Source organism: Falco naumanni, chromosome 8 (assembly GCF_017639655.2).
Source record: "Falco naumanni isolate bFalNau1 chromosome 8, bFalNau1.pat, whole genome shotgun sequence".
In the NCBI taxonomy this organism is placed as follows: Eukaryota; Metazoa; Chordata; class Aves; order Falconiformes; family Falconidae; genus Falco; species Falco naumanni.
Window position 1 is genome coordinate 32521769 of NC_054061.1, and position 14268 is coordinate 32536036.

At 47.6% G+C, this 14268-nt stretch overlaps 1 protein-coding gene across 2 annotated transcripts; it reads left to right on the forward strand.

Moving 5' to 3' along the window:
* The first annotated feature begins 7744 nt into the window (after nucleotides 1-7744).
* On the forward strand, nucleotides 7745-12056 carry TMEM37 (transmembrane protein 37). Of its 2 annotated transcripts, none has more exons than XM_040604509.1 (2): nucleotides 7745-7857; nucleotides 8702-12056. In XM_040604509.1, the coding sequence occupies exons 1-2, from the start codon at nucleotides 7837-7839 to the stop codon at nucleotides 9272-9274; spliced, it is 594 nt and encodes a 197-aa protein (XP_040460443.1). In that variant the 5' UTR covers nucleotides 7745-7836; the 3' UTR covers nucleotides 9275-12056. The 2 variants fall into 2 exon arrangements, with proteins under 2 accessions (XP_040460443.1, XP_040460444.1); XM_040604510.1 differs by having other exon boundaries at nucleotides 7757-7857; nucleotides 8708-12056.
* The last annotated feature ends 2212 nt before the right edge of the window (nucleotides 12057-14268 follow it).

A 14268-nucleotide genomic window follows, 5' to 3' on the forward strand; every position in this document is an offset into this window, starting at 1 on the left:
GCTGTGTCTAGTGTCTAACTCGTACTTTTTTTCCCTCTTATGCTGGTGGTAAGAGAGATTTCAAAAACTAACCTTCCCCCTTTGCTGCTTTTAATGGGAAATGCTCTTGGAGCTCTGTTCTTATAAGGAAAAAGTTTGTTTAGTCTTATTCTTCCTTGTTCTTCTGGGTAAGCAATATAAGCATTTAGGGTTTTTTACCTCCTCTTGTATCCTCTGTTAGTTTTTCCTTAATTACATTCACATTGCAAAAGAGGGGTAATAGTAGATCTTCAGCATCAGAGATGTTTTTAGCTGTTTGCTAGCCTGAAATTCCACAGACAGCTCAGTCTTCACAGCTGTATTTGTGAAGCTGGTGATCCTTGGAGGATTCTGTCAATCTGTAGCAGGATGTAACTCATTCATACTGGCAAATGCTTCCACTTCTGCTCTAGTTTGCTGGAAGCTGATGGCTGTGAGCAAGCTGCGCTTTGTTAAACATGCTTTCTGTCAAAATGGGTGTTCTCAGAATTTTTGACTGCTAAAGCAATAGAATTAGATTCTGTCTAAAGAGTGGGCTGGGAGTAGTAAGTTCTGTATCCTCATCCTCATTCTGCTTTATTTCCCTTGTGAGACGTTACTGATAGTTATGGTGCTGCTGTCCTTTCTCATACCTGTCTGGCATAAGGAAAACATTGCTACATACACAGTGCTTATCCCAGAGAGGGCTTGGTCTTGGCCAGGCTTTTATACATTGCCTTGTACTTGCAAATAATGCGATTTGCCGGTCTATACCAGTGACTGAGAACTCTACCTCGAATGTCCTTACTTGGGATATTCACCATAGTAACACCTTCCTGCTTGCAGCTTCACCTTCCTTGGGAAAGTAACATCAGTGGTCTTACTATTTAGCTTGCCCTTTGGCAATTAATCTACCCTTTGGCAATCAGTTGTGCATCTTGGGAATAAGTTAACGAAATTCAAGTTGTGGAAGTAAGAGCTATGCAGTAAGAGACTGTACAAAAGGTGCTAAGGCAGGAAGAAGCATGCTGATGTCTGTGCACAGTGTCCATGATGAGACTGTAACTGTGGGTACTACCACTGCAGGGAGGGTGTTAAAAAAGGCTGAACTGAGTTGAGGGGCTGGTTGTTTAGCAGTAGGATGAATGTCTGTAAGTGCATGGACTGTTGGGCTGTCTGAAAATGTTGCTGACTTAATGGTGGCGTAGTGCTGTTGGTATGGAGTATGCAATTCCTGGGTTGCATAAGTAACACTCTGGCAGTAGTGATGCTAGGGCAATAGTTGTTTAAGGATATCTATGAACAGACTTGTGGGTACTGGTAATTACTTTTAATAAAAGGATAAAGTAGTAAAAATAGACAACCATAAAGATATATAGCCTTGAGATTTGAAACAGAAGCAGTAAGCCTCGAACCAAAATATAACTTCAAAACCATTATTCTGTCTGTGATAAGGTACGCTTGGTGGAGGAGCTTTTGATGGCTGGGCAGTGCTGCAAAACAGGGAATTGTTCTGACACCCATTCAGGGAGCTGCTGCTATTTCCTCTGTATTAGATCAAAGAAAGGTCAGTAACATCCTGATCCTCGCAGCGCTTGGGAAGGGGAAAAGACGTGCGCTGAAACAAGCCCAACAAGCAGGAGGTCAGAGGCCAGCTGGCACACACGCTCTCAGGTCTGGTTTGCTGAGTTTGCAGAGTGTGCAGGACGGCATCTGGACTTTGGATATAACAATAATAAATGTTAACTTGTGTGTGTGATAAGACAGTGTTCCTTCTATCGCACTTCTACGATTAGTTCTTGCAGAGAAACTTTGTTGATTGGCACCCAGTGCAATTAGAGATAAGCTGTAAAGGGTACGTTTTGCTTGGTTGTTTTTTTTTCTTGTGGGTTCTGCTTGCTCTTACCAAACATATGTGAAGGTTAAATGCTCATAGCACAGATTTAACAAGTCAGTATTGGTGTGCTGCTTAAGACATAACAGATTATTTTTAACCCTGTGAATTTTTATGTTTGACTAAAAAGCACTCTGAGGCTGACTGCAGTGTGCAACTATCTGTCAAAATTCTTCATTCCTCATCTGGAGTGATCTTGTTTCACAATGCAATTATTTCAACCTTTGAACTTACTTGACCCTGATGATACTGCTAAAAATAAATGACAGTTGTATTTGCTGCTGTTTAAAATATTTGCTCTGCCTGCAGACTGTTCAGAGCAAACAATATCAAGCAATACCACTTTGGGGTGACTATACATCTGAGCCATCTTGTGGGATTGATTATAAGCTGGGGAAGACAAAAAAGAAAATGTATTTTGGCTTGGATAGGTTTCTGAATGCCATGCACAGCTGTCACCCAAAAAAGGTTATGCAGTCTTCCAAGTTGTCAAAGCCGCTTAGAGGTAAGACAAGTTGATATTACATAGACGTAACACATTTGAGTGAGAGTCACAGTGATAAACTCGGCGATGTAGAAGTTGATAGCATAAAATATAGAGTCTGATTTTCTTTTTGTTATTTTTTCCTCTGCCTGTAAGTATATGAAGTATCTTCAGGCTCAGATAACTGATCTATGAATTAGCCAATCTTCAGTTGCTCACTTAAAGTGCAGATAAGATCGATCCATTCTAGGCATGACTGTCTTCATCATCTATAGAATGAGCTTGTATTTGCTGTAGAGCCAGCATGTCTATATCTGTGGAAGTTAAACACAGCTTGGTTTTGTTATTCTAGAATAGAGAATTAACGTGGAGCTTGGCTGCAGTGATCTTTAAACTCATTCCCATTTCTACCTGTAGCTACTGGATTTTGGGTTAGTCCCTGTACACAAACATTTATTTTTCAAGGTCTGACACTATTAATGATCACTAGAGGTGATTAATCTCTTACAGCCGTCCTGCCATCCAGTATAGTTCTAGAGCAATCTTTTGCTACCTCAAAAGTACCTGAAGATGTACAGAGCTGTTCTCAAAATCATTCAGTGTGTCTTGCCTCTAATGAAACCTTTCCTACACTTCAGACTGTCTAAATTGATGGAGAAGCTGTTCACAAATACAGTATCATTAATGAGCATGGGCCGGGGGAGGAACAGCTGGTCAAAATTTCTGGAGTTTTTTGAGCTTATTAAAGAGGTGATACGGAAAAACTGCTTGGAAGCGTAATCAGTGGCTCAACTAATCCCTTCCAATCCTTACATTAGCAAGGATTACTCTAGCTCTATGTACTGCCACTGCAATGAGCAGCTCTTTATTGTTATGTAAAAGAGGCCAAAACCCTGGTGCATGGGGATATTACATGATCTCTGCCCCGTCGGTTGTAAACCAGGAGCTTGTTCTGTTTGCAAGCCCGGAGTGCATCAGTCAGGTGATTTTGCATCCTGGAAAGAAAGAAAGTTATGTTACGTGGCTAGAACAGCCAGGAAGATGCCTTGTTTGTCTCCACCAAAGTGTGCTAAGGCACGGGCTTGTACTGTGTTCCCCAGAAGGCTGAGATGGTGGTATGTCATCGCCACCTAACAAACACTGCTCATTTGAATAAGTTCTGACTCTGAAAGGTGATCTCGCCAGTTTCACATACTTGGTATTTTTAAATCTGAGTTTTTACTGCGAGAAGAAATTTGTATGTGACAACTGAGAAATGGAATATGAATTCCCCCCGCTTACATAGTATTGAAATATGGACCCAAATTTTTCTAGTAGTGCTAAAAGGGCTGAAGTTTTGTTTTCTCTATTGAATGTTTATTTCAAAGCATCAATTTGTTGCAACGGACGGATGCAAGTACTTTGAGGTATGTCCTAAGTCAATGTAACTATTGCCAGAGGTCCCTAAAAAGGGCTGAATCCAAAGCAGAATGAGTGAGCAACCAGTGTTGGGTCTCTGCAGTGTGATGCTGAAGTAAGTCCAGAAACTGATCAGAAGTGAAAAAACAATTATTCCAGGATACAAAATGTATTCCTTTAAGCCTGTCTTTCTGCTTAAAGTCTCTTCTTATTCTTGGAGTTAATGAGGGTGAGGGGTAAAGCCACTGTAATGGACCAGCATATTATCAGCATGTTTCTAACCCAGCTATGAGTGCCTTAACGAGTACGGTTTGATTTGGATGAACAATAGGATCCCAGACCTCGGCAGCAGGTATTCTTGCTGTGTCCAGCAGCCCAGGTCTCGCACGTGTCCAGTGGTGAGTGGGAGAGCTAGGGCTGCAGGGACGTGGGGCAGTGAGCAGCCTGCCTTCCTATGGCACAGGAGAGACCTCCAGCCAGGACGCAAAGTGAAACCACCTGGCCCAAGAGCTTTACGTGCTTGACTGCATCTCTCTTACATGCTAGGATGATGCTGTCCGCTTGGCTGCAGTAACTTGCAGGCGATTAAAAGAAAATTGTGAACTCAAGCCGTTGTGGTAAGGGGTTGGTGTGAGCTGTACAGGCCTTGGTGTACAACCCAAAACCCCCTAACATTAAGTAGGCTGCCTGTGGTGCTATTCACTGGGGAAGGCTGTGCCTGTGTTCCCAGAAGCTGTCTATCTTGAGCAGCTTGCCAGCAACTTGCTGACTTTTTGCCCCATTCCAGAAGCTCTGTTTGAGCCCAGCTAGGCTGAACCCAGCCTGAGCTGAATGCAGCTTCTTCAACTTGGATTTTCAGTCTGCTGCCAGAAAAAAAGAAAGAAAAAACACTGCGAAAAAACAGTGACATGAGACAACTAGCCTCTTCCTTCCTCATAAAATTTTCTATGTGCTCATTTTTGGGGGAAGATACCAAAGAAACCATTTTGCACCTTATACAGGCTTTGAGCATCTCCCAAAGACTCATCCTGCAAGATAATGAAGATCTCCAAGATTTGTCTTCAAGATCATGTTAACGTGTGTCTGGAAAGACACCTTAAAACAGAAGTCTGACAAAAATGAGGGTGCAAATGCCTAGCCAGATCAATTGCTATGCCAGGAATTAAAGACGTGATCAGAAAAAAAAATTATTCAACTGACAAGTGTATTTACAGAAGTAACCAACTTTCAGATCTGGTGAACCTGGACCGGTGGTGGCTCAGTCACTTGTGTTCTGCTTTACCTCCAAGTGAAATACTTCATTGGGTAACTGGTCCCTAAGCCCCTGGTGACTCTCAGACTTCAGTCCTGAACCTTGTCCGGGCTTCTGCAGGAAAAAATCTGAAACAGATTCTTTAGTGTTAAACTTTTCATGGTTTTAAATGAACCAGATGAAACTATTCCATGTTTTACAGCAGTCTCTGGTAATTTCCATTATTTATGAACACATTTCCCTGAAAACTTTCTCTCCAGGGAGAGGATGTGAAATACCCACTTAAACAATAGAGAAAAGGGACTTTCTAAACAAAATAACGAACCTGGCAATATACCAAGAACTCTACATTAACACAGCTGAACCAAAAATACATCTGAAGTGCTTTAAAGGTCATTTACCGTGTTGTTATGATGTAAGTAACGTGTTTTTCAGACAAAAACCAAATCTTATTTTTCCTTTTAAAGCACTGAGCTCTTTTTATTGCAAAACACTTTTCACTTATGATTTTCCAAAATAATAACCTCGAGGCATTTTTCCGCAATTTGTCTTTTCTTCAAGCAATTCTGTTATTTTTTTTTATCTTTAAAAGATTCAAACTGCCATTTCCCTTAATGAACCAGCTTGGCAGATAACTATGTAGCTGCTCAAGTATGACAGAGAGCAGTTTTCCTTTCGAAAGTAACCACTTTAAAGTTCCTCATATTACAAAGCTTCTTATGCACGTGTTTACTCATGTGAGCCTTACCACAGGCTTTTATGGAAAAAAAAATTATCTTGTTCAGCAGGATATGCCCCCATTATTAAAAATTATTTTTTAAAATTACTAAAGTCATTAGGATGACTCACTTGTTTTAAAGGCAGATTTATGCTTAATAATTTTGCTGATTGGGGCCCAAATTGCCTAATGCTTTGCAGGATTGAGCCCATGTTACAGTAAGTCATGTGAGGTTCTTGCCAGATAAGAGTTGGTATATTTTATCGGGCCCAAGCCTGCATTTGCTTAGCATGGTTATATGCAAGCAGCATTCGTCCAGTTCATGCAACAAATGAGACCAGACCTGCTTGTGCTTTTTGAGCCAAAATTGCATAAATGTTGTTGCATTTGGAACTTAAAAGTGGAAGGGTATAACAGCAAGTGCATGTAATCAGTCTGAACACTGTGATACAGGAATGCTATTTAACCTGTGGAATAAATAGCCCTGGATGTTCATAACACTATTCTACGCTCTGATGAACCTAAAATGAAAGGGATGTGGCAAACATCAAGTTTGCTAGCTTGGAACGCACATTCAGAAAACAAAATAATATTGCAGACCACAAACCCACAGAAGAAGTTTTAACAACAAACCTTGCAAAAATTTGCCCTATCTTGCAAAAACAGAAAACCCCAATTCAGTGTTTGATAGAAATATAATTAATAATATATACAACTTGAAGAGAAACAATTTTTAAAAAAATATTTTGCAGGAAGAGAGAAAGAAAAAGGTCAGAATTTGTTGTCAAAATGAGTGGTACAAAACTGAAACTAAATGTGTTGTTCAGAACGCTCACTCTTACTAGAAACAGTGTTAGAGCAAACCCCCCCGGCCAAATCACAGCAAGTATATATGTATTTTTCAAGGAAACATAGGCAGCCCCCATGAACTTGTGTGGAGATTGAAATAATGAGACAATCTTCATAGACAGCTGATCTGTTCAGAAGTGGAAGCTGGAAGAAGGATGAAGTTGTGATGACTTGTACCACTCCATGTTGGAGAAGGGGAATGGTCGCATTCAGACCCCGGCTACCTGTGAGGGAGGCCAGGGCACCCCGGAGACCATCCACTAGATCCTGTGGAGTCACCGCAGACCTGTCCACTGGAATCAAAATCAAAATTTGGCAGTAAAACAAGAGTTTCTGGTGACAGCAAAACCTGCCTTCCTTTTTTTTTTTTTTTTTTTTTTTTTTTTTTAAGCCGTTTCAGGAAAAAAGGAAGGGGGGAGGGGAGAAAGAAAAAAAAGCAGTAAAGCAATCCGTAATTCATTAGAGGCTGGCGAGTATGAAAAAGAGCAAGGGCAACAAACTTTATGAGGGGAGGCGTTTTTGCTGACGGTGGAGGCAGCGAGATCCCCAAGGCCGAGCACGCCGGGGGGAGATAAGGGTGCGCAGCAGGCGGCGAGCGGCCGCACCCGCAGCAGGTGCGGAGGGCCCGTGTGCGAGCGGCTTCGCAAACAGCCGCAGCGGGAGCAGATACCGCAGGGAGCAGGAGGACGAGGGCTGGGGCGTCCCTGTGGCCGCGGCCGTTTCTGCGGCTGGGTGTCACTGCTCCGCAGCGGCGCGGCCCCGGCGGCTGGTGCTGGGCCGTCAGGGGGCTCCTTTGCAACACGCTTCTGCTGGAGAGCGACACCCGCCCCGCGAAGGGCTGCGAGCAACCGGCTCGGGGCCGCCCGGCCCCCCCGGCGGGCAAGCAGCCGCGGAGGTCGCCCCCCCGTCACCGCCCCGTGCAGGCCGGGCACCGGGGAGAAACGGGCCGCCGGGGATGCACCGGCACTCGGGGCAGGGGGGCTAGCGCTAGGCCGGGCACGGACGAGCCCGTGCGCTGGGCCAGGGCAGCGCTGCGGTCTCCGCTACGCCGGGCCGCGGCGGGGGAGCGGCCCGGGCCGGCTCCGGCCGCGGCTCCGCCCGTCGGGGCCGCGCTGCTGACTCAGCCGCGGGGGGGGCCCGGAGGGCGCCCCGGCCCCGCGGGCGTGGCGGGCGGCCCGCCGCCCTCCGGGGGCATAAAAGGCCGCGGCCGGAGCCCGCCCGCGCCTCTCGGCGCCGCCGGCAGAATGACCGCCATCGGGGCGCAGGTACGTGGCCGCCGGCGCCTGCCGCCGGGGCGCGGGGGAGGCTGCGGGCACCGGGGCGCCATCGCTCCGCCGCTGTCGCTGCGGCTTGTCCCGGGGCAGCCGCGGCCCTTTCCGGGGCTGGGGCCACCCGCACCCCCCGATCCGGCCGTGGCTCACCCCTCCTCACCGGCGCGGCTGCTCCCCGCCGCACCTGGCGGGGCGCGCAGGGCCGGAGGGGGCTGCGGGGCGCTCGGCTCGGCTCGCAGTTCGGTGTCGGGCCCCCCCGGAGGGTTTCGGTGAGGAGGGGGCGTGCGTTGCCCGTGGGGGCTGCAGCCGGAGACCCCCGGCCCCGGGGGAGCCGAGCCGTCTCCGGGGTGCAGGGTCGGGCCGGGCCGCCGCTGCGGGCGGCGAGCGGAGGAGGAGAGCCCGGGGGGCTGCGGGGAGAGGAGAGCAGTGCTGGTAACGGGGTGCCCCCCGCCCCGCTTCTGCCGCCGCTCCCTTCCCAGCCGCGGACCTGCAGCCTCCCGGGGCCGGCGGTTCCCTGCAGCCCTGCCAGAGCCGGGCTGTGCGGCGGGGGCGCTGGGGCAGGGGTCTCGCTCAGCCCACAGCCTTTGTGATCCCCAGCCCAGCACTGATGTGGGAGCATCGTTCGTGCAGCCGGGGAGCGGGAGGGCTTCGCCCACCCTTCTCTTCTCCGGGGTACAGCCTGTAGCTGCACTGCCCTCCCCTGTGAGACGGGGTTTGATGTGCCCAGGCAAATATTTTCAAACGCTGAAGCCCCACAGCTTTGTCCCTCTGGTTTCATTTCACCCTGAAGTAGCGCCGTTAACCTCAGGGTTTTTTCTTCCCCCCACTCTCCGTTAAGTCACAGAGGCTGCTGGCGCACCGGAGACCACATAAATCCTTCTTTGAGACGCTCATCAGGAGCCTGATCATCTTGTGCGTGGCCATCGCGGTGGTCTTGTCATCCATCTCTGTCTGTGATGGCCGCTGGCTCTTTGCAAGGGGGCAGCTCTTTGGACTGTGGCACTTCTGCACCGTTAGCAACGGCAGCGTCCTGAAGTGCGTCACTGACCTCAGCCTGGCCAGGGTGGAGGGGCTGAGCGTGGGGGCGATTCCCATAAGGAGCATGGTGTCCTTTGCTGTTGTGGTCGCCATATTTGGCTTGGAGCTGCTGATGGTGTCCCAAGTCTGCGAGGACACCAATGCAAGGCGGAAGTGGTCCATGGGCTCGGTTCTCATCCTCTGCTCGTTTTTGCTGTCGGCCACCGGCGTTCTGAGCTTCTCCATCCTTGTGAAGGATCATCTCACCTTCACGGGCTTCACGCTGACATACTGGTGCGAGTTCATCGCAGCCTTTCTCTTCTTCCTTAATGGGATCAGCGGACTTCACATCAACAGCCTCACACGCCCCAGGAACAGGGTAGGAAAAATCTAGGTGCAAAGATGTACCTCTGCCTTCGTGTAATCAGCTTTGCCAATTAGACTGGAAAAAAGGGAGTCTAATGAAGTTTGAAAAGGACACTGCGTCTTAAATTGTGTGCATGGAAGGGAAGCATGAGTCAGTCCTGGTGCTTGTGGAAGACATACCCACCCTGGTCAGCATAGAGGGCTGGGCAACATGAGCAAAGCAGAGACTGGGACTGGTTGCTCCTGCAATGTGGTTTTCTGGAGGAGTGGAGTAAAGAAGAGGGCATCCCGTTAAATGTGCGCAGGGTCGGCAGACTGCAATCTACATGCATGGGCTGTTTTGAAGCTTACACAAAGCCTGTACTGCTGTGGGTTGGGTGTTGCTAGGATTTCTCCCATACTCTGGAGCCTGTGAAGAGTGTGGCACAACTTTGGTGTGTCTCATAGCTTTGCTCTGTCTCAGGGACAGGTGATCTGTGCCTGGCCATGCTCACTGGTGTGGACTATTGAAAATCTTCATGGGACCTCACTCCTCCATTTCTCTGTCAAAAGAGAAGGCACACAGTTCTTGTTCTGGTCACCTGTTTCGTTACCTGTGTCTGTCCTTTCCCCTGTGAGTTTTTCTGGGATGCTTCTGACAGAGGCCCAGGGAGATGCAGTTGTCTTAAGGCCAAGGGCAGGCACTGAGTGATGCAGATGTACAGGGAAGGGTTGTGATGCCTTTCTCAGCAGCAGTGTGTATTCCTGGGCTTGCAGCCTCCCCACTGGCACCGCTCCTCTGCCAGCCTCGTAGGACACATGCCAGTCAGCCACCAAAATTGGTTCATTCACAGCCCTTGCAAAGTTCAATGTAACAAGGCATTGCTCCTCCTGGTTTCTTTTTTGTCCCTTTGGGGCAAGAGAGATAAGCTCTGCAGGGGCTTTAGGTGGGCATTGTGGCTGGGCAGACCGCCACACTTACTGGAGTGTGTTTTGGTTGTTGGTGTTTCCTGCTGGGGCAATAGGAAATCTGCTCATCCTGTAGCTGAGCATTCCTCCTGGGAGGAGAAGGCTCTAGATCCTCCTGACTAGACTAAGTCCTTTTCTTCCCCTAATTAACAGTGAGCCTGGGAGAAGCCGGTGATTTCCGAAGGAGGGGCTGATGGGGGCAGCTTTAATCAATCACAGCTGGTGGAAATACCAAGGGACTTGGCCAAAATTATATTAATGGTGGTCTTCCTGCTGCCAATGCCTGAGTCAAGATCTCTAAAATTGCTGCAGCCTTGATGTTCCCCATAGTGTCTGATGTAAAAGAAGACCTCAGCAGGAGAGGAGACCTCAGAGGCTGGTGGCCCTGCATGTATCCTCCCTGTCCAACATACAGCACTCAGCTGCCCAAAGATAAAAATGTCTTTAGAGTATTTCAGGGTTTCTGGTTTAACATTTATTGGTTATTGTATTTGCTGGTAAAGCTGCTTGTATTCTTGTTTTAGAACAAATGTTTCTATATGTTTCACCTCTGTAGTTTGTCTGGTAGCTGTTGAGCAAGGTTTTCTTTTCCTGTGCACTGAGTTTGACACAATTTTTCACCTGAAATAAAAGCATCATAGCACAAAGTCTGAGAAGGCTGTGTAGGTGAGCTATGGGTAAGCAGCTTTGTCTGTGAAAGGAAAGACTCTTAAGAGTCTTGCCTGAGCATACATCCGCCTTTGCCGAATGTGCTCTTGTGGACTCACTTGCCTTCATGTGGACAGTCTCAATTCCTTCTCAGATTTCTGTAACTATAAGACAACACTCCTGAGCCTTTTTTTGTGGTGTAGTTTCAGACCAGGCTTGCTATAGACAGTGCCAGTTAGGTTTTTACACATGAGTCTGCCTGTCTTTCTGGCAAGATAATGCACAGAGCTGTGCTACCCAGCCAGCTCCTGGAACTCTTGCAATGTCTGGGGCTCTGTCAGAGTTTCTTGACCTGCTTTAAGGACAAGGACTTGGGTCCTTAACTTGCCTCTGGAAAACTGCACTGTGTGTGTCTTTGTGAAGGTGCTTTTGATTTGCTGAATTGAGCTGTGAAAGGTATGCTAGTGGGCTGAATTTGCAGATGCTTGTGTGAATAGTGCTGTGGCTTTAGCAGAGCCGATTACCCCAAAGAGTATGCAAGGTGCAGTCCTAAACTGTTGCACTTTGGTGTTACCAGGTAGTAGAGTGCCTTAACTAACCAGTAACTCAGTTGTGGTGCCTAGGGCTGCACATGCCAGGCAGGAGAGTTCCCCCTACACGAGGTTAAGGGTGTCCACGGCTTGTCTAGAAACATGAATGTAACTTCAGAGTGGCGCCTTGGTGACACTCAAACCTGGAAATCAGTTCTTTATGTACTCCCCTTTGGGCTAGTGGGAGTCTGTGCCCCCAGCCCTTTCCCTGGGGGAAGGCAGCTGTAGCCAGACTTGAGTCCCAGGCTGGTGCCTCCCACTCGGGTTAGAGGGAGGCAGTGGACAATCGGCCATTGAGTTCACCCAAGACTTGGTGCAATTGTGAACGGTTGCAGATGCCCTCTGCTAGCTGAAGAAGAGGCCTTTTGTTGAGGGTAGGGAATCCTTTAGAGAAAATACAGTAACTTTTTTTTTCTCCAGCTGTTTTTGTATAGTACCGCTTGACTTACTAATGCTGGGAGAAAGCACGTTTTGGTGGCTAAATATTACAAAACAGGGTTGATTGTCTCGAACACCGTTACATACAGAAACCTGTGCAGCAATGGGTAACTGCTAATTTTCTGAAGCCTGTGGAAGTGTCAAGCAATATTCCTGAAACTTGTTAAATAAATTTCTTTGAAATAAGACAACTGTAATTATCTCTTCTTATATTTAGATGTTGGGGTGCAGATTTAAGGGGACAAGTGGGGTTTACATAATCTCCCAGGCGCCATCCCCTTGTGTTTACCCAGCTAGACCGATGAAGAAACAACTGCCTGGCGCTTTGCCGAGCTCTGACCAAGGGAGCCGAGGCTGCTGCACACTCCACTCTCCTTCCCCCCCCCCCGCCTCCAACCCAAGCAGCCAGCACTGCTTTCTGGTCTTGCAAAACAAGGGGGTGTCAGCTGTGCTGCTTTGTGGGAACTGGAGATAACCTTGTAGGCTCTAAATGATTTCCTGCTGTTGCATGTGCTCTGTTTACCAGCTAAAGAGCTCTTTCCTGTGTCCTTCACCTCCCTTTTCCCACACCGCACCCTGTGTCTGAAGCATCCTTGCTCTTTTCCCCAGCTCTGCTTATTTGGCCTGCAGAAAGTCGTATAAGAGTACAAATGTATTTATACAGGTTTTTTTCCAAGCTCACTGTACTAACAGATTTAGTTGAATGTCAGGAAAACAGATTTCCACCTTCAGCACTGAATTCATTTATGTAATCTCAAGTAAGTTAATTAGCACCTGGTGTTCTCTTTCTGATGGGGGAGATCATTGGTCTGTCTCAGATGGTTTAACAGTATCTCTTAAAAGCAGGGTAACGAACATCACCTTTTGTTAATGAGCTGTTTAGACTTAGTTACTAACTTTAATTGGAAACTTGTGCACAAACCATTGCTTGCAGATAAGAACAAAATATCGGTACAGGGCATGCTAGCTAGGGAGATATCCTGGGCTGTTCACTGGTATTTTGATTTTAAGTCTACAGTACCTTCATCAGCTGTGCTTGGAGGGACAGTTGGTTTGGGGGTTGAGCTTTGCTTGCTTTTGTGAGTCAGGGAAAGGTGGTTGTAGGAAGATGACTGTCCTCACCTGCCTTCTCTTTCACTCTTCTGAAACCAATGGTAAGCAGGTAGTGGCTCTTCTAAATTTTCCACCGCCAGCTTGCATACACCAGAAGGGCCTCTGGGTGGAAGGCAGGTCTGCCCCAGGGGGTGTTGGCTAGATTCCTGGGTCCTGTCACCTTCACCTGGATCCGATGCCTCTGAATTGGCACCACCCACTTCTGAAACAGTTCATTTGAGCTCCCCTGATGCCCAGTGAGGCGTTGTACAATGTAATTAGTTATTCACTGCACAACAATACTGCTTTTTGCTTCTGATGGTTTTGCTGGGAACTTCCTGGTTGCTGTGTTGGGAGAGAAAATCCATTAATCATTTCCTCTTAAATTCAGCCCTAAGGCCTTAGACTGCTGATGTTCCAGCTGCTGGAGCTGCTGCTGCCTGCACTGCTGGCTCGCAGAGCCACAACTGGCTTCTCAGGGGACCTAGAGTGAATAGCCAGAGGCTGTCACAGGATCATCCCAAAACAATGATAACTACTTGACTGAAAGATGGCCCTATTTACTGATAACAAATTCCTGCTTTACACTGAATACTGAGGAGCAAGTATAGAAAAAGGGAAGTTGGTGAATTCTGAATATGGAGTTTGCATTCAGTCTGTGTCAGTAGTTTCAGGCCACCGATGCTGGAGTCTGCATGCCTTGCACCTGTTCATCTCTAGCTTCTTGAACTGCTCGCTGAGATTTACTTCCCTGTTCCTCTTCATCTGCTTACAAACATGTCAGAGTTCCTGGAGCTCCTTCCACTGCGTGGTGTACATCCCACTATGGTGGTGATAGGCAGCAGCTTTCTACCTCCAGGTCACAGCATCATAACACCTGGGGCTGTCTGCTTCTGGCACCTGCACGAGTGGTCACGCTTTTCCCAAAAAGCCAAAGACTCCAAGTGCCAGCTGACATACAAGGCTTTTTATGGAATCAGCTTTTCATACAAACCAGGCCAGTGCTTGATACTTGAATCAAATGTAATACAGAATCTGAGTATACTTCCTTTTTTTTGGTTACTTCAGACAAGTCAAATAAAACCAAAATGGCCATGTAAAACAATAACATACTAGAACTTTTTTTTTTTTAACACAAACAAACAGCAGTGCTATATTTCAGGGCATGTGGTTCGCCTCTCTCACCAGGACTCCTGTACAAATAAGTATCACACTCAGCATGAGCTCCACCTGAACTTGTGCCATCAGTGCTGGTCTTAACTACATACTGCAGGGCTGGGCTCTTTACACTGGCTTGTGGGAGAGC

What these genes read in the sequence shown, in the direction of transcription:
- TMEM37 (XM_040604509.1), top strand. Translation starts at nt 7,837, where the DNA reads ATGACCGCCATCGGGGCGCAG. An exon ending in TGACCGCCATCGGGGCGCAG is followed by an intron (nt 7,858 to 8,701) that starts GTACGTGGCCGC and finishes CTCTCCGTTAAG; the next exon opens with TCACAGAGGCTGCTGGCGCA.